Consider the following 20,434-nt stretch of genomic DNA (forward strand, 5'->3'; position numbering starts at 1 on the left):
ATCCATAGAGAAGCATCTTGGCTATTTGTAGCCTCATGGAAATTTGACGGTTCTCCATCTTCTGTTAGTAGACAGTATGTGACATTTCCCTCCATAATGTACTCTGAGTGCCAAGTTGGTTTTCTTCTCTCCCGAGTTGACCGTCGAACTTGTGGAATTGCACACTCAGCTTGTTCTTGTACTTCGTGCTCTGATATTGCTTCAGAAGAAACTGGAACTTCTAATTCTTGTCTTTCTTCAACTTAAACTGTAGTAGTCTCTGGTTTCTCTTTTGAAGCACTATCATTTTCTTTTTCTTGTACCTTATCTTCTACAAATACAACATCCCTGCTGATTAGCACCTTGCGGGCAGTGGGATCCCACAGGCTATACCCCTTGACTCCATCAGCATACCCTAAGAAAATACATTTTCTAGATTTTGGATCTAGCTTCGATGTTTCTTGGGCTTTGTACATAACATAAACTGGACTTCCAAATGTATGTAAGTGAGAATAATCAGCTGGCTTATCAGTCCACATCTCCATCGGCGTTTTCAGATCAATTGCGGTTGATGGTGACCGATTGATCACATAACAAGCAGTCTTGACTGCTTCTGCCCAAAATGACTTGGCCATTCCCGCAGTTCTCAACATCGCTCTTGTTCGTTCTAACAAGGTTCTGTTCATCCGTTGCTACTCCATTTTGTTGTGGAGTGTACGCCACCGTGAGCTGCCTTTTGATACCTTCTTGTTGACAGAAGCTATCAAATTCAATACCAGTATATTCTTCTCCATTGTCTGTCCTTAAACACTTGATCTTCTTTTCAGATTCAAGCTCAACCCGCGCTTTGAATATTTTGAAAACTAGAAATACATCTGCTTTATTTTTTATTGGATACACCCAACATCTCCTGGAGTAATCGTCAATAAATGACACAAAGTATTTTGCTCCTCCTAGGGACAAAACTGGTGCTTGCCAAACATCAGAATGGATTAGTTCTAAGATAGCTTTACTTCTAGCAGAGGAACTACTGAATTTCAATTTGTGCTGCTTACTAGTAACACAATGCTCACAAAAGAGTAATGAAACCTTTTTGAGCCCTGGAAGAAGCTTTTGTTCAGCAAGAATCTTCAAACCTCGTTCCGACATGTGGCCAAGCTTATGGTGCCACATCATTGTTAATTCTTCTGCCGAACTTGCCAACGCAGTGGATGCTTCTCCTTCTTGTTGTGTTTCTCCTTTAAGCATGTACAAATTTGCAGCTATCTTTTCCGCTTTTATCATTACAAGCGCGCCTTTAACTATTTTCATGATCCCATCTTGAATATGGGTTTTACACCCACTATTATCTAATTGTCCTAAAGACAATAGATTTTTCTTTAGGCCTTTCACATGTCGTACCTCATGGTGCGAACTGTACCGTCACACATCTTCAATTTGATGGTACCAATACCAGCAATCTCCAAGGCATGATCGTCTCCCATGAACACAGATCCTCCTGAGATAGGTTCATATTGATGGAACCATTCTTTCCGGGGGGTCATATGCCATGTTGCTCCTGAGTCAATAAGCCAGACATCAGCGAATCTTCTTCTACCTTCAGTAACTGTTGTTGCCTCACTGTATAAAATTTCACCATCATCTGAGGTGCTTGCTACACAATCCTGAGCTTTTGACAACTCAGGGCTTTTTCCTTTGGCTTCTTCGTTCTTCTTGAGATGCCAACACTCCCTTTTGTAGTGCCCTTTCTTGCCACAGTGATGACACTTGACATTCTTCTTACTTCTGGATTTTGATCTACTCTGATTTTGACTCCTACTGGGGCCACGTTCCGTTGATCTTCCTCTCGTCATTACCAAAGCTTCGGCTTGCTGTGAATCTCCTGGTCTATCTTCTTTGCTTTTGCGCCGACTTTCTTCTTCAAGAACTGCAGCTGCAATATCATCGAAGACTAGAACTTCAATGTTGCTGGTTAAGTTGATGATGAGTTGATCATACGAATCAGGTAGACATTGAAGTAGAATTTCAGCACGTTCACCCATCTCTATGTTATGCCCCATTGCTGTGAGCTGTGAAAATAAAGTGTTGAGGGTGTTGATGTGGTCTGTCACCATAGTTGACTCCATCATCCGAAGGGTGTATAGTTTTCTTCTCAAGAAAATTTTGTTGTGTAGTGATTTGGCCTCGTACAATTTTGTCAGAGTATCCCATATCTCTTTTGCTGTCTTTTTCTCTGCCACACTTGACAATACTCCATCAGCTAGTGCTAGGTGCAAATTAGCAATAGCATTGCCATCCATCTCGTTCCACTTGCCGTCGTCAGTGATCTCATTGGGCCTATCTCCAATTGCCATCAAGCAATTATCTTTCCTCAAAATTGCTTTTATTCTCATTTTTCACAATGAGAAATTACTCCCATTGAACTTTTCTATTTCGTACTTCATCGCCATTATTGAAGATGCCTCCTTTCCACTAACTGGATCTAATTGTAGCACGAAAACTAGCTATAAACCTGATGCTCTGATACCACTGTTAGGAGGTTGTGGTACGGGGCATACAATTATAACTGAAATAGAAATGAGAAAGAATAAAAGAAATAATAAGGAACTCCAATTGTAGAAGAATTTCACTTATAGCAAAAGGATTACAAGAATTTCTCTCTTGAATAAGGAGAGCACAATTGACAATACTCTCTCTTATAAAAGGAGAAAACTCACTCTTTCTTATAAAAGGAGAGACAATATATAGGAGAAACCTCACTATTTTTCTCTCTAAAATTCTCTCTCTTTCTCTAAATTTTTCTTTCAAAATGGGATAGGTTTCTAAAAGCAAAAACATGTATTTATAGGAGTTAAAGGAGGTGAAAGATGGTGGAAGCAAATGTGAACGCAAGCTTGATGTAGGTTGTCAACTAGCCACTATTTTTTACCCATAAAGAAGATAGCGGAAGCAAGTGGAAGATGGCGGAAGTAAATGTGAACGCAAGCTCAACTAGCCACCATTTTTGACCCATAAAAGTCCATAAAAATGACTTTACCGCTACAAGTCCAATGCAAAAGCAGCAAGTGTAAGCACTGCCTTTGCATCCCACGAATAGCCAGACAGCTTGTTAGTATCGACATCGTTATCTTGTGCGCAATTTCCTCTCCCGGGGTCTTGCATTGCATCTGCACTTCGAAATTTTCACATATTTACAGGTAATTACAGAAGGAAACCACGGGATAAAATTGATAGTTAGTAATGCGAGTGATCGATGTTGACTTTTATGCCTAAAAATATAAGGTCTATTTAAATTGTACATATTGACATCAACCAAACATATAATCTTAACTAAAATCGTTACAATACATAACAAAAGGGCTTTGATGTAAATGTCAATAATATTTAATACAAGGATGTCAAAATTGATTAGACTTTTTGTGGTTGAAAAAAGCCGTTTCTTTAGAGTTTTGGATGTCAAAATTATAGACCTTCTACAACTCACATATATAGAAGAATTTTTAACGAGTCTCACTGTGAATTCGAGGTCAAACTTTAGGATTGATCATGTTAACTACACTTATGCTTAATTCTGAAAGATTTCCATCTACCAGTCCTAGATGTCCAGGCGATAAAATATGTAAAATAAAGGGAAAAAAAAAACACTCAAAAAAGTATAAAATAATACTAAATATGTTTAAGTAGGTGCGTTCAGAATCTCAGATGACTATATTAGCTAGTATATAATGGAAATGCTAGGAGCTAGGAAACAAAAAATCACTGTCCTTTTATAGTCACCTCGCCGGAAATTCGCTTCAGTGTACACAACGGCGGATTAAAGCTCGCTTTGGGGCTCATCATGTCATCACTACAAGAAAATACACTTAACCCAGCGTTTTTTGAACTGCTGCAAATAAACACGCTGCAAATTGTGATTATTTGCAGCGTTTTTCACATCGCTACAAATGTGTTAACACATTTGTTACCTGTCCGGGAGGAGTGTAATGAAATTATTTGTTACAGCGAGTTTTTGAGTAATAGCGGCAATTAGTGGCGCTGTAAATAGAAATGGACTTGTTACGGCACTGGGAGCTACGTCGGGATGAAGCTGGGCGCCAAAGTAGTAAAAATGTTTTAATTTCCCCCCACCCCCCGCCCCAACATTTCGCAGACCACAGTACCTTTCTTCCCTCGTGTTCAGAGAACTCCCTAACCGCAAGCTTCCATCTGCAAAACCTATTTGCCCTACCTCCACCTGCAAATCGCGAGTTCGACCAACTGGTTTGGGGGGAACCAAACTTGAAGCTAGAAGGATTCACAAGGCACACACGTTCACGGAGCTCTCTTTCAGTTTTTGGAGTCCCATTTTCCCACCCCCTTCCCCCCTAGTTCGTGTAAATTCCTCTATTTTTGGTCTATCAATTCCGACTATAGAGCCCCCTTCGCTGAGCATTAGGTTTTGGTGCCCTGTTATTAGGCTGTTCACTGCGGATTTGGGTTCAATTTGCAGCATCGACCGATGCTGATTTTCAGCTCATAGTGCTCATTGTGAAGGTATGTTCTCTTGTCCCCCTAATTTGGTCTATCACTTTTTAATAGTTTTTGTGTTCCTCCACCGATTAATGACCACTAACTCGCTGCCTCCACCCATTTGGTGCCTGCGGAAGGAATTTCTGGGTTTTCCTCTTAGGAATGAAAACACCAGCCCATGTGTTTGACGCATTATGCTGAGATTGAAGCTCAAAATCCTCCTTTACACGTATATACTAATCCTCTCTGTTATTGTTGCAGCACGATCCTTTTCTTGGTGGCAAAGGGTTATTGGTAGAAGCCTCTTCCCCTTCATTTCCTCCACTCGGTTGGTCTATGAAAAATTAGCTGGTAATTTCCTCTGCTTTTTTCCCCATTTTATTCCCAAAGTTTAGGTCAAGTATTTATAGTTTCGTCCATGATTCATACAAGCAGTTATGTAAATAGAACTTGACTATAATGGTAATATTGAAAAACTGATTTAGAGTTGTTATGCTATTTTTTTTGGTATGTTAGCTTGAATATCAAATCAATGATTTGCTTTAATTATTATCTACACGTGATTTTCATATGTATCGACTTATGAGAATTTGGTTTTCATAATTATCAACCAAAGAGTTGTTGGTTTCCTGCTTGACCAAATGAGGATTTTTTATTGACAACTCCATTAAGATACTAACAAAAATCTCATCTCCATTTAAATGGGATGTAAATATTAATTAACCATCAAGTATCACTATTATTATATATGTGTTTGTAGATATATACATATATCTACAAACACATATAATGAGAATGGATTTCTAACTATCTGTCATGATCATCTTCTGTAGATAAGTTCAGTACGTACCATTATCGACCGCGTAGCTGCGACGAAAGCGCCTTTGTCGCTTAAGTTGATCACTTGTTTGAATTAATCTCATTGTGTTATGTTCAGTAAGTTGATTAAACCTCTGCTAGTTTGGTGGAAAAATATATAGGGCCAAGATTATAAGCCCAGTATTGCATGATTTATCTTTTAGGCAGTGCATGGGGGAGCTAGATCATATATATATGTAGTGTATATATGATATTTAAATATATATATATATATATATATATGTATATATTTAATAGGTTCAAAAGAGACTAGATAGGCTACAGCAGAGAGTTTGGATGGAGGATTATCCTCAGGAGATTCTTAAATGTGTAAACTTTGATAAACTCTGTGTGTGTCAATACATGAATACAACATACAGGTTTGGCCTTCAGAAAAACAAAAAAAAAAAAGAGGACTAGGGAAAAAAAACAGAGACTAGATAAAATGGACTATACATCGAGTACTTGCAAAAAATCTGTGCTTAAAGAACATAATTAGCAAAATATCGTTGCAATAGCACGAAAGAATTAATTAAAGATCGTGATTTTTATCACTCATGGTACTGTCAATTTCTTAATTGCTGATAGTCAATTGGAACATATCAAAGCCTCATGTCTAATATTTTGCTGTCAGATTCATTATGTGAACTCTTCTGCCCTTTGACACGGGACATGGTGCGCTATATATATATATATATATATGAAGCCTACAAAGCTTGGACAAATTAATAATCTTACACATGAACAAGATCACATGCAAACTACATATACAAGAAATGCATGTAGTATATGTGACCAGTTATTTGCAACGAGAATAAATAATTCTTTTTAGTAGGAGATGATCATTTTCCTAGCAAATAACTGATTACAAATAAACATTTTTCTTGTGAGTGATAGTTGATAGATCCATAGTGATCTGGACACGCGAGATAAATAGGTGAGAAGTGCCAAGTAGAATATATAAAAGTCTTTCAAAAGTAAGCTTATAATTAAATCAATATAACCTAACGTTAATATATGTTAGATTCTGACCGTGTTTTCTATTGTAAACTAGATATGATAGATTATTTTCTTTTATAAAATTTTTGTGCATACCAAGCATGCACTTCTGTAAATTAGTGGATAGGTTAATGGATATCACACATCTATAAATTAGTACTGGATAAGCTTTAAAATGCATTAAGTTTAATTTAAATTACCACAATCAATGGGACTCCTTTTTTATATCATCAAGTATCACTATTTTTATATGTTTAATATATATGACTATGCTGTTCATCATGTCTCATATCGACTGATGAGAAAAAAAGGGAGCAATAGTAGTACTGTGTGTGTTGTAACTCACAAAATTATCACAATTTTATATATACAAATATATAAAAACTAGAGTGTTTGTTGCATTGTGATTCTTGAATTGTCTTCGTTAGGCCTATGTACTTTAATTTTAAGCTATATTAGTCATTTATCCAATTAAGTCAGACATTAGCTATTCTTAAATTGATAACCTAATTAACTTTATATAAAGAAAATGCTATAAACTATAATATATATTATCCCACCATTATCATATTTATTAATTGCTTAATGCTGTTTAATAGCTTTCAAATGAACTAGTTAATCCTTGTTTTAAAAATCCAATTAAATGCTGACATATCAGCCAAGGTGAGATTATTGTGAGATATGAATATATATAAATAAATAAATATATATATATATATTGGTGTAGTACTTTCTGGCACTATTATTCTTAGTAAATAATTGTTTTGGCTAGATTATCCTTCAAAAGTATTAAAATCATAGATAAAAGTCTAGTACTTCCATTTTTCTAATTTTCCTAATTAATCTAGCTAGCGTGCTAAGCTATGATGTCTTCGTGTTATAAAAGATAAAAATGCAAACTAACATTTTTAATGCTATTACTGTTGGTACTCGGCATTTATTTTTTGGATTTGTCTGTTGGAATACTTTAAACATATTGCAATATAATTAATGCATGATGGATTAATTTCCACCATGCTGCTTGCTTTTCTTTTGACCTGATTCCACAACTATTACGCCCTATGATCTCCATCTCATGTAGTGCCGTGTTTCCAATGCATTATTAATCAGATATGCATAATTCTGTAGAACCTAACTTATAATCTGGGATAAATATGAATCTATCAATATATTCTCTCATTGATAGATATGTACTGTTAAAGAAGTATCTTCTTTAACATAATTGTGTCTTCTTCCATTTAATAATCATTGATGTCATCTACTGTGCTTGGTAATTCGCTCAGTTTTCTGCTCATATTTGATTATTTTTTTGCTTCTCGTTTTTCCCAAATGTGTTGCTCATCTTGGATGAAATGAACTAGCCTCATGTAGGCCTCTTTGTGTGTATATATACTGCTCTATTTTCAGTTGTAGTATTTAGTAAATGATATGACTTTCTATTGGGATACAGCTCTGCTTTTTTGTATATGGACTGTGTTGGTATACTGTCTTGCTCATCACGGCATCATAGTACCTGTAGTTGCTATTTTTTTTGGTGTGTATCCCCATCACTATATTACTGATGTTGTACTGCTTATAAGTGATCCTTACCATTTGGTTTAAACTGATAAGAGCATAATTGTATAAGTTATGGGTAGAAAGTGATTAATTATGTGTTTTTTCAAGATTAACACAATGCTAGTTTGGGATAGGCCTGATAGCGATAATTGAGAGCAGATCCTTGCTGGAAAAACACTAGTAGTAAATAGAGTTATACAAGCCAGATTCCAATGCAATTAATCTGGAACTGATTAATATATGCAAATATCATGGCACGACGATAAGTGAATAGATATCCTCTTCAATATCAGAAACCATGATCTCCATGCCAAAAATCATTTACATATGCGTGTTGCCCTATAAGGCTGGAAACTACTTTCAGCCCCTTGTGTTCTTCTTTGTCATTTTCAAAGTCCAGCTTCAACATTCCACACAGCGTTACAATCGATTGTTTTTTGTGAGAAGAAGGATATTGCATACAACAAACACCATGACTACATATTACATTCTTGAGTCAGTGACATATGACTAAGGGAATAGTCTCAATGTTTCAGTTTTAATTCCAACTTTTAAAACTGAAAGATCCATGAATAATGTATGACGCTTATTATTTAAAAACTGTGATGAGTTTTATCCAGTTTAAATTCCAAGCATATCATATTCTTTTTTATAATAATGTACAGATTTGTGACCCCCTAAAACTATATATTAAACCTCCCTTCTTCAAATATCCATGAAAATATTCAAAATGCGACACTACTACCATGAATCAAACCGGTGGTTATTCTTATTAGCCTATCATAAAGTTTGCAAGTCATCATGTAATTTCTTGTGCACTTAAAATCCGATTCTTCCTATATATGATACTGTTTGTGTCCAAACGCCTACCATGGCCTGTAATGAACAGTATAACAAAATAGTACCCTTGTTATGAATACAACACATATCTTGTTCTATGCTTTTGTTGTCGACTTGATATTGTGTCTACCTCTTTTTTTTTTTATAATTTACCTTTCAAGTGTATTATAATTAATAATACACTTGGAAGATTTCTCTTATTATGTTTATTATGGATAATGTTTATTATCACCTCCAACCCATGATACTACTTCTTAATTTAAACATAAGTTTAAATTTTTTTAGATTAACATGTATATCATTGTGTGTGTTCAACTAGCAATTTCCCCCTACTTGTATCATGCTCCACATGCTAGTTTGTTCTAGAACCTACCGCTTTTATTATTATGACTTCATATCAAAACCACTCATGCCTTCTTCTTTTTATTAGATGGACAAAAGTTGGATGAGTGAAGGTGATAGACTTCTATCACCTGTTTACACTGAAGGGGTTAAAAATTTCTTAACAATGGCACGAACCCATTCCATGGGAAGTGATCGCATTCGGTGTCCGTGCCGTATATGCTGTAATAATCTCTTCTTGCCTATATTTGAGGTGGAGTCTCACTTGTTCATAAAAAGGATAGATCCAAACTACACCCAGTGGATATTTCATGGGGAGGAGGAAACTCTCCCCATCATTGACGATGATGACGATCCCGAAGTTGAAAGTGGAGACGGCTACATTGATGACATGGACCGTATGTTTGATGACATACGAGCAGCCACATGCGGAGATGCTCCTGATGACAACACTACATCACCAACTCACTCAGCAATACCACAGTCCTCCCCAACCCCAACTTTTGACCAACTATTAGAGGATGCCCGACGTCCTCTTTTTTATGGCTGCACAAAATTCTCAAAGCTCTCTTTCGTTGTGAAGTTGTTACACATTAAAACACTTGGTGGGTGGTCAATCAAGTCTTTTGATATGCTCCTAAGCCTTTTGCTGTCAGCCTTTCCTAATGCTGAATTGCCACAATCATATGAGGAGGCCAGGACTTTGGAGCGAGGTTTGGGATTCACGTACCACAAAATTCATGCATGCCCTAATGACTGCATCTTATTTTGGAAGGAAAATGCTAATCTTAATGAGTGCCCTATCTGTAAGGCTTCACGATGGATGCCAAATACACACGGGTCACGAGTGATACCTCAAAAAGTGCTTAGGCATTTTCCTTTGAAGCCAAGATTGCAGCGTCTCTTTGTGTCAAGCAAGATAGCAGGTGACATGAGATGGCATAAGGAGCAGCGGGTCACCGATGACACTAGTATGAGACATCCTGCTGACTCAGAGTCCTGGAAGACATTTGATCAAGCTCACCCCAGATTTGCTAGGGATGCTCGCAATGTTAGGCTCGGTTTGGCAAGCGACGGATTTAATCCATTCAACAATCTGGCTAAACCTTATAGCATTTGGCCAGTGATTCTTGTCCCGTATAACTTACCGCCGTGGTTATGCATGAAAGACATGTTCTTCATGACATCCCTCATTATCCCTGGTCCAAAATCACCAGGAAATGATATTGATGTTTATTTGCAACCGTTAATTGATGAGTTACTTGAACTCTGGGAGCATGGGGTACCTACATATGATGCATCTACTAAGGAAATGTTCATGTTACATGCTGCCTTATTGTGGACAATCAATGACTTTCCCGCCTATGGAAATCTATCTGGGTGGTCAACAAAAGGGAAGATGGCATGTCCGTCTTGTAATGCACAAACAGATTCCAACTGGTTGAAGTATGGTAGGAAACATTGTTACATGGGACATCGACGTCTCTTACCGAGAGATCACATTTGGCGAACGAGAAAAGGGTTGTTTAAGGGTAAAGAAGATCTTCGCATGCCCCCAACAATGGTTGAAGGAGCGGATCTTTTAACTCAATTACAAATGCTTGGAGATATTCAATTTGGAAAATCTTGTAGGAAGAGGAAACGCACTGCAGAGGAGTTGAACTGGACTAAGAAAAGCATCTTCTTCAAACTACCTTATTGGTCAACTTTGCGGCTTAGACATAATCTAGATGTTATGCATATTGAGAAGAATATTTCTGAGAACATTTTGGGCACTCTTATGAACATTCCTGGCAAGACAAAAGATAACACTAATTCACGGCGTGATCTAGAGATCTTGGGCTTCAGAAAGGAATTACATTTGAAACGTGAAGGTGAGCGTGTTACAATGCTACATGCAGCATACACATTACATGGAGATGAAAGGAATAAATTCTGTGCGTGGCTTGCTGAGGTTAAATATCCAGATGGGTTCGCTGCCAATATCACTCATTGTGTATCTGTACGGGATTCCAAAATCTCTGGGCTCAAAAGCCATGACCATCATGTTTTGTTGCAAACACTACTTCCTATTGCTGTGGGGGGGTTGTTAAAGAGGGATATTGCGTTGGCTTTGACTGAACTTAGTAGTTTCTTCAAAGAGTTGTGTGCCCGAACACTAGATGTGAATCGTCTATCAAAGCTTCAACTTGATATCGTCACCATTTTATGCAAATTGGAGATGATATTCCCTCCATCTTTTTTCGATGTTATGGTCCACCTAGCTGTACACTTACCCCGTGAGGCCATTCTCGGAGGTCCAGTTCAATATCGGTGGATGTACCCGTTTGAGAGGTTTCTCGGGAAATTCAAGCGGTATGTTAAGAATAAAGCCCGTCCAGAAGGATCAATAGCGGAAGCCTGGGTTCACATCGAGTGTTTGACATTTTGCTCAATCTATCTCCAAGATGTGGAGACGAAGTTTAATCGACCAGATCGCAACATTGATGGTGTTGAAGAGGAGAGTATAGATGGGTTCAAAATTTTCAACCAGAAACTTCGTCCCTTGGGTATAGCTAATAATGTGCAATTAGAAGATAAACTCCATGCTGCAGCCATTTGGTACGTGCTAAATAATTGTATTGAGATTGGACCCTATTTAGAGTAAGCAATAATTACTTCCTTTCATGCTATCTCGAAACAACCTACTACCATTTGTCATTTAATTTACGTCACAGACTAAATCTGTTTCCCCATTTGTGTTCTACAAATGCAGGGAACACTATGACAAATGCAAGGTGTCAAACCCGAATTCTATAGAGCGCACGCAACAAACTGAGTTTCCCATTTGGTTCAAGCAACGTGTAAGTTAAGAATTCTATTTAGAAAGCAATTCACGTGTTATACCCGACGCTGGTGGTCGATGTCATTGAAACTTATATATGCAGTCATATGCCCGATTGAATGTAGGTTCTGGACCAGCGTAGCAACAATCCACTTGATGTGTCCCCAGATTTGTATGCGTTAGCTTGTGGACCTGATCGGTGGATTGCATCATATGCTGCTTGTATTATAAATGGTAAACGATTCCATACGAAGTCTCGTGAACTTCGCCGACGTTCACAAAATTCTGGGGTGTTGGTAACTGGTGACCAAGATACTCATAATGTAGACTTTTATGGTATTATCAATGATGTTGTGGAGTTACACTACATGGGGGGTCGTAGAGTGTACTTGTTCAGTTGTGATTGGTTTGATGTTGGTGACAAAAAACGGGGGGTACAAGTGGACGATCATTTAACTAGTCTCAATATGAATAGGACTTGGTATAAAGACGAACCATATGTGTTGGCATGCCAGGCTTCCCACTGTTTTTACATTAGGGATCTAAGGGAGAAAGGGAATTGGTATGTTGTGCAGAAGTACAATAATAGGAATGTGTATGATATTCCACCAGTGCAGAGGGTTTTAGAAAGCATTGATGGCGAATCGAGTGACGATGATGCCAATCAAGAGAATGAGTCCCCATATGACTATCCACTTTTGCATTGTGATGCATGTCCAGTGTCAACTCCACTTAGTAGGATTGATATAGAACCTTCCCTTATTGAGCCACGAGACCAGATGGAGTCGGGTGGTAATAGCAGAATTGTGGGAGATTTTATTGATGATGCTATGGTTCCATCTGGTTCTGGAGATGCTTATGGTGATTGGGAATATTCAGATGATGATGACCCATCCACCGAGGAAGAGTCTGACTTAAAATAACCAACTGACAACATAATGATATTAGGTGAATTCTCATATCTTACCAAAAGATACACAGTATTTTGATACTTGACAATTCCTATTAGTTTAATGCATTATGCAAATTGGAGTGTGCACTTATATTTGTAAACTACTTTCATGGTGTTAGAGATGAGAGACTAATTTAATTATGATCTCAGGTCGGGTGAAGAAGGGTTCACATATGCGCATAGTGTTCTAAAACAATCCATTGCAATCCCATCTCAAGGAATTCACACTCGAGGAGCATGAACGGCTCAGGTTGATATGCAAACACTTTTTTTGCTTTATATTGATTTTTGTAAATTATGATCCTAACACAAATGATATCTCCCTCTCAATGCAGGCGCGCCAGTGGGATATAGTGGCCGAGGTCGGCCCAGAGGCCGAGGATTCTGTGGTAGAAGAATGGCACCTTACTCATGCCGAGCCCGCCGGCCACGAGGTGCTCGAATTAGTTCATATCATAGTCCTGATAATGTCGATGAGGCCAGCTCGGATGACTCTACCCAACCCCCAAGCCATCCATGGGAGCCACCATGTGCGACCACAACACTGGAAGCTGAGCCTAACAGAGTCACCTCACCCAGTATAAGGCCGGAGACAAATAGAGTTCAGAGCGGTATAGTTAACATGTTTATGATTTTTTTGATGAGTTCTCAATATACATATCATGCAGTTCTATATATTTGTAAATTCCAATTCACCCTGACTGCATATTAACACTATTATGTGATACAGGTGTGGATGCCACAACAGAGCCTAACAGAGTGAGCGCACCCAATATAGAGGCAGAGCCTGCAAGAGTTGAAATTGGTACAGTCCACATATGCTGGCTGTTTTTTTATGTATATTCTTAACCATTTACACAAAAATGGTGTTACAATATATTTGTAAATTCCATCAGAACCTGTATGACATTATTGTTATTATGCTGTACAGGTGTGGACGTCCCCACGGAGCCAGCTCAAGTGACTTCACATGATATAGAGGCAGAGCCTGCAGGAGTTCAGATCGGTAATGCTCACATAACCAATTTTATTAACTATAATGACATATTTTATCCTGCTCCACATGCTCAGTTTTATACCACATCAGATAATGTAACCATATACATTTGATGTTATTTATGAACTTACAGGTGAGGACATTCCCATGGAGCCTGTACCAAACCAGGCTCAGAGGAGACGTGGACGTGGCCCAGCTAAGTGCACTGAATTTGAAAAATTGCAGAAGCATGAAAAGGTGCTGTTGAAGATAAATAATGGAGAAACAGCACCATGTTGCTCAAATGCCAACATGTTTACAACACGATTAACATGGATAGTCAAACATCATTGTGACATGAGTTATGCAAGGTGGAGCGATGTACCCCAAGCACATAAGGATGAGTTAATCGATCGTGTTCGGGTAAGACTTTTCCACTTTAATGATGGTAGGTTTCAAGTGGTCGTAGTATAATTGATTAAACCAAATACATTTAATTATATATGCAGGGGGATTTTGAACTTGATTGGGAATTGGAGAACTATCGATTGACTGTAACGAAACAACTTCGGAAGCGGTTTAATGCTTTCCACCATGAATTGCATAGGATATATTTATCATATGCCAGCCATGACGAAGCATTGGCTAACGGCACAGTTTTGGTCAGCCCCCTTGTTTAGGTGAAGCTATGTGGTAGATGGGGTAGTGAAGGCCCGGTAGCGAGGCCTTCAAGGTATGCATCAAGGGTGGTCAATACAAACTACTTGTTCAGTTAGTTAATGTATCACGGCATTGATTGGATGTTACTCAACATATGTGTGAAAATTGTTTTAATTTAATGGTTATTTCATGGCAGAAATTATCAACTAAAAATCGGGAGAGTAGGAAGAGGCTGGTTATTAACCACACAGCAGGTCGCAAATCCTTTGTGCGGATTCTTGAAGACAAGGTAAACGGTTTAGGCTATTACACTTGCTTTCTTTCTATTCTGTAGTAAATTATTTTCATATAGGGACAAAGCATCTTCTCCCTATTGAAACGTATAGCATTTATTCGTTATTCTAATAAATACCGGGATTAAGCTACCAATCCCGGTGTGGAAATATGTTGGCGACTCTTTCCTGACTGTGTGTTATACCATGCCACATTCCACACACATTTGGTAGAGGGCTGAATCGGCGAATATGGTAGACTTCTTCAAGGAAACCCACTGGTCAAAGAAGAAAAATAACTTTTTAACACCAGCCACCGAAGACAAATATGTGAGTAAATTCATAGAATTTCTGAATTTTAATAACATAATTGCTTGTTATTATTGTTTTTTGATTGTGCAAAAAAAATGCTAACTTAACTACACATCATTGTAGTTAATGGATTTATAATGTTGTATTTCAGAAGGACATGGTTTCGAAGTTGGATACTCTAGAACCAGAGCAACGAACTGACGAAAGGATAGCGGGTGTCTTCAGAGAAGTACTTGGTCATAGACCAGGCTATGCAAGAGGATTGGGAGAGATGATAATCCCAGAGTCTACGAGACAACGCACATTGGCATGAGAGAAAGAGTACCTAGATTTGATTGAGAAACATAAGAAGGAGGCTGAATCATCCAAGAGTGAGATGGAGGCAATAAAGGCAAACATGCAGCTTCTGTTGGAGAGACAAGCAGAAACTGACCGTTTATTGAGGGCTTTCTTTGCTGCTAACCCGACCCCGCTCAGTGAGTCTCAGCGAGAGACTCAATGAGTGGGGACATGTGAGAAGACAAGGGAAGGTTTTTTGTGGCTTTTTGGGTGCATTTTTTGTTGTGCCGATGGTGTTATATATTGATTGGATATATATATATCCAATGGAAGGATATAAGTATATGTTTTGTGGGAGCAAGCTGGGTTGGGTAAAACTCAGTTTTGTGCCATGTGAGATATCCTTAAATTTTCATATGCTCAGTTTGGGCAACCAACAATCCATGAGATTATGCAATGTCGTAATATCATAAAGGTAAACCTCTAAGCCACCATTATCTTTATAAATTTAAACATATTGTAGTTGCTAGCTAATAAGTCACTTACTACTCATTGAAGACTTTAAAAACTAATGGTAATATTTCTGTTGGGCTTGACAAACTCATGTACAGGATATGCATTTGACCAACCATGGAAAGGTCTGAATGGGACGGGGAATTTATTGCAATGCCATTGTACTATGATTGGCATGCTTGGAAAAGTAGATTGGTAAGGTGTGGGCCTGTGTGATGAGTGCCAAAATAGAGGATGCCTGAACTGCAAACTACATCAAAAGAGGAAGCTGAATTTCAGGTGATGTCTTCATTCCCCGTCTTTTCTTCCACCCACTGATTATCAAAACCAACACGTGCACAGATTTGGATGACTTATATTTTAATTGACTGACCTTAGCTTTTAGGTGGCAGTGATTATAATTGTGTGGAAAACACTAGTATGATGGATTTTCGATATACGATAATTTCATGTATGTCACAAAAATGTATTTCCCTTCAAAGGTTCATTGATAGGGTTAGTATTGTGATTACTGCATTTATGCACCTATCTTAGAATCTTGTTCAGACATTTGGGAAAAATTATGGAAGCACAATTGAGGAATTGTGTAGAACCTAACTTTTGCTTATAGGACTTATATGCGCAACGGATTTTACCAACATTAAATATAACCATGTGCAAGAAAAAGAAATCAAAAGAGTTGGGATTCAGCATTCCATGGCAAGAAAAGTTAGTTTATCTAACATTTTTACCCTTTTACAGCCATATAGTAAAACCTACCAAAATTCTACAAAAGACATACAAGAGAATGAGGATACCAAAATTAGGCCCATGCAGCCAGTGATTAGGTAATCTTCACATTTGGTGTAGTTGAAATTGTTGATCTCTAGTATACAAGCTGCTGAGAAGACTCAATAATCGAGTTTAAATGACCTGTATGCAGCAGCTTAAAAGCCTCAATGTCCTGGTCAATCCATCCTCCATCACCTCATGCATTAAATTCTTCCATCTCTAAACTCTATTGTCAGTTTAAGCATAACCCAATCTGTTTGGCCTTTTATTAATGAGTTTGAAATGTGTATATATATAGAGTCTGGATGTTTTTATTTTTGGTCTTAAATGCAAAGTAGAATTTCATGTTATGTTTGATAGATATATATATATTATATGCAGATAAGTAGATCTATGTGTAACCCACGTAGAATACATTGGTGTACTGAAGTCAGAAGATCCAGACTTTGTTTCAAGTGGATATTTATCATATGCAGAGGCTGGGAATGCCAAAGAGCTGAAATGTTTTTATCACTAATTTTGTACATTTGCAGCTGGATCTTTGATTGCAACAAGATAACATTGAAGGGCTACGTAACCTATGGTGTCTCACATGGGGGGCTTTGGTAGATGTTCCAGCGGCTCTTGGGGTAGAAGCTTCATGATCTCCAGTTCCTTGGACACCTAAACCTGCTGTATTGGGCTGTATTTATGGAGAGAACTTGAAATTTACACATGTATTTCCTGTTAGCTTGACTCCGAAACATAGTAGTTAAAATTCCCTTCCATTAATGCACCAAGCTAATGTATTGATTACTAAAAGATTGTAACAATGTTGTATTGGATTTCTAAATTTTTATTATATTGAAAATGTTATGGCTGTAAAAGGCAAATATGCTTCTATCTTGGATTGTGGTCTGTTGGATTGAATTAGGTACAAAACAGTACGTAGACAATTACGTACTGGGTATGTCTAAAAAGTACCCCATTCTCGGCGTTGAGTGAGGCGCTGGGAAAAAAATATGGCTTAGGAATATTATTTGCAGCGTTTTACATCCCGCTGGGACTAGTATGTTGTCTACCTTGTTATTAGATTTTGCAGCGTTACAAACGCTGCTAAAAAAAATATTCTCAACGTTATATTAAAATGCTAGCAATATTAAACGAATATTTGCAGCGTTCTAATAGTCATTTACAGCGTTGTTTAGCGCTGTTAATAAACTTATTTGCAGCGTAATTTTCAAACGCTATTAATAATGTACTGATAGTGGCAGCGTTGCTTGATAGCGCTGCAAATAATCCAAACTTTATTTGCAGCGAATTTTGTATTATTTGCAACATTGAAGTTATGCTGCAGAATCTTTTTCTCAGCGTTTTATGGCCAGAGGAAGATCGATATTTCCAGCGTTTTTTGATTATTTACAGCGTGAGAAAACGCTGCAAATAGTAGAATATTTGCAGCGTTTTTGGTCTATCGCTAGTTTAATTTATAAGTGAGTATACAAATGCGACTAACATCCGGCGTATCAAAAAACGTTGCGAATAATTATTCCCAGCGTTTTTTGGGATTATTTGCGACTATTAGTGATGCTGGAAAAGACGTATTTTCTTGTAGTGCGTCCAGGCTCTCCCGGTGTGCTTCTGTACCGTGCAGCAAGTCCTAAATAATTGTTACCGAGAAAATCTTATATATACACAATCCGGTATAAAAAGAACGAAATACAAGCTCAACATTGTCGACAAATTAAGAGTATGTAGTACTACCAGGGCAACATTGTCAATAATCAGGGAGGCACGCTTAAGGATGTTCTCAGCGAAAAGGAAAAGAGAGTCGACATCAAATTTTTCATCCCCCGGAATATGGGTTGCATGAATATGGTTCATGATGTCGTGGTCGGACATGGTTAACACGCTCAGCTCATCCTTGACTGTTTCTTGTTCTGAGCTTGGAACCCACTTGCCCGCCATTGTGCAACGCATATCAAGATATGTAAGCTAGAACCCTTTCTTTTTCTTTTCTTTTTTCCGTGAAGTTTTGGGCGGAAGAAAGAAGGCTTGCTTATTTGTGTTCTGGTTCTGAATAAAAACATTGGGCTATATATAAGCAACGTCCAACAAACACGAAAGAAGATAGGGGTAAAAACCGAAAAGGGATTGGTTCATGTGGATTTTAGTACTGGCTAGATTGGTAATGTGCTGAGCTGATTTACGAATAATAATCAGATATTCGAGAGATGAGACTAGGTAAAAAGGATTTGAGTAAAAATATTTTAAGAGATTTTATGACATGATAGAAAATTAAATAAAAATTAAATAAAATTAAAATATTGTTAAAATATATATTTTTTTAATATTATTTTTATTTTAAGATTTAAAAAAATATTTTTTATATTTTATTTAAATGTTTGTAAACATTATTAGATAATGATTAAATAAAAAAATTGAATATTTAAAATTAAAAAATATTTATATTTATAATATTAAAATAAAATAAGATTAGATAAAGTGAGAGATTTTATTATTTAAACCTGGCCTTAATTTTATGAATCCCAATTTAATAAATATCCCGTGCGTGCTGTACCACTCCGACAAACAAGAGTGGTCCTTCCGTAATTGTTCTCTACCTCCTTTAAATTCCGTAATTAGTTTAGGATGAAATACTAAGACCTGGTTTATTTTTATAAACTATTTTATTTCATTTTTATTATTATAATTTTTTTAAATTTTAAAATAAAATATAAAAAATAATTTAATTTTTTTAAATTTTAAAATAAAAATTATATTAAATTATTATATTTTAATAATATTTTATTTAACTTTCATCTATTAAAAAAATTCTCGCATATTATATATAAAATATTGCTTGTGATATTTTGGAACAAATTAAAAATGTCACAAAACCGTTTATTGTTAGTAAAATACATAATAATATAATAAAAAGTACAATAGAATTAGCATTCACACAAAATTAATTTGGATTAAAATACAGAAATCTCATTTTACTAAGAGATTTAAGTCATCTGTGATATATAAAATTTTTTAAATAAATTGATCAACTTAACTGATCATTCTATCGTTCGAACTAATTATATACAAGAGGTTGAGGTCAAAGTTTCACTAGTAAAAACACATCTCTTTTAATGCCGTAAATAAACTTATAACAAAACTGATTGAGTTAACGCCCCACCCAACGGCTTGCTTTTCTTTATGGTACTTTATAATATTTAAACAAAATCAAACGGTAAAACTGATGCTGGGTATAAAACCCATAAAGTAGTACTAACCATTCAGAACTTAAAAAACACTTGGAAATAAAAGATGATGTAAAAGCTTTCTTCAAAATTCATCAAAGAAAAAAACTATAGGAAAGCTTGATGACAAAAGCAACGGGAATGATAAAAACACGTTACTAATAAATATTATTTATTCAAAAATATCTAACACTTAAGAATTCTCGATCATATGTTTGTTGTACGTACCAGTACTCAAGAAAAGGGTTTTGTACATAGATCGAGGTACTGTAGCTTACATGGATTGTTACTTTTCATGAGCATGCGTCATTGTTATGTACTAAGACTTAGGTGCATATGCTTTATATTTTACACACGTGTATAGAAAATTAGTTACATTCTTTCTATTAATGTGTTAGTCAAATAGTGTTAATTATATAAAGCAGCTTTGTATCCCAGTTTTATTAATGATTAAGAAATACATAAAATTAGAGGTCTCGATGTTCTTGATATTATGAGAAAGATCGATGATAAAATCCTAAAATTTCAAATTATATATAACACTTTCAATTCAATCCTTTT

General features: G+C 36.7%; 1 protein-coding gene across 1 annotated transcript; it reads right to left on the reverse strand.

The window, feature by feature from the left end:
* Positions 1-3,407: 3,407 nt before the first annotated feature.
* LOC122277658 lies at positions 3,408-18,693 on the reverse strand. Its single transcript, XM_043087748.1, has 3 exons — positions 18,387-18,693; positions 18,241-18,282; positions 3,408-3,822 (listed from the first exon to the last, which is right to left on the reverse strand). Exons 1-3 carry the CDS (start codon positions 18,600-18,602, stop codon positions 3,736-3,738), a joined length of 345 nt encoding a protein of 114 aa, XP_042943682.1. The 5' UTR covers positions 18,603-18,693; the 3' UTR covers positions 3,408-3,735.
* Between the last annotated feature and the right edge of the window lie 1,741 nt (positions 18,694-20,434).

This window comes from Carya illinoinensis, chromosome 1 (assembly GCF_018687715.1).
Source record: "Carya illinoinensis cultivar Pawnee chromosome 1, C.illinoinensisPawnee_v1, whole genome shotgun sequence".
NCBI lineage: Eukaryota > Viridiplantae > Streptophyta > Magnoliopsida > Fagales > Juglandaceae > Carya > Carya illinoinensis.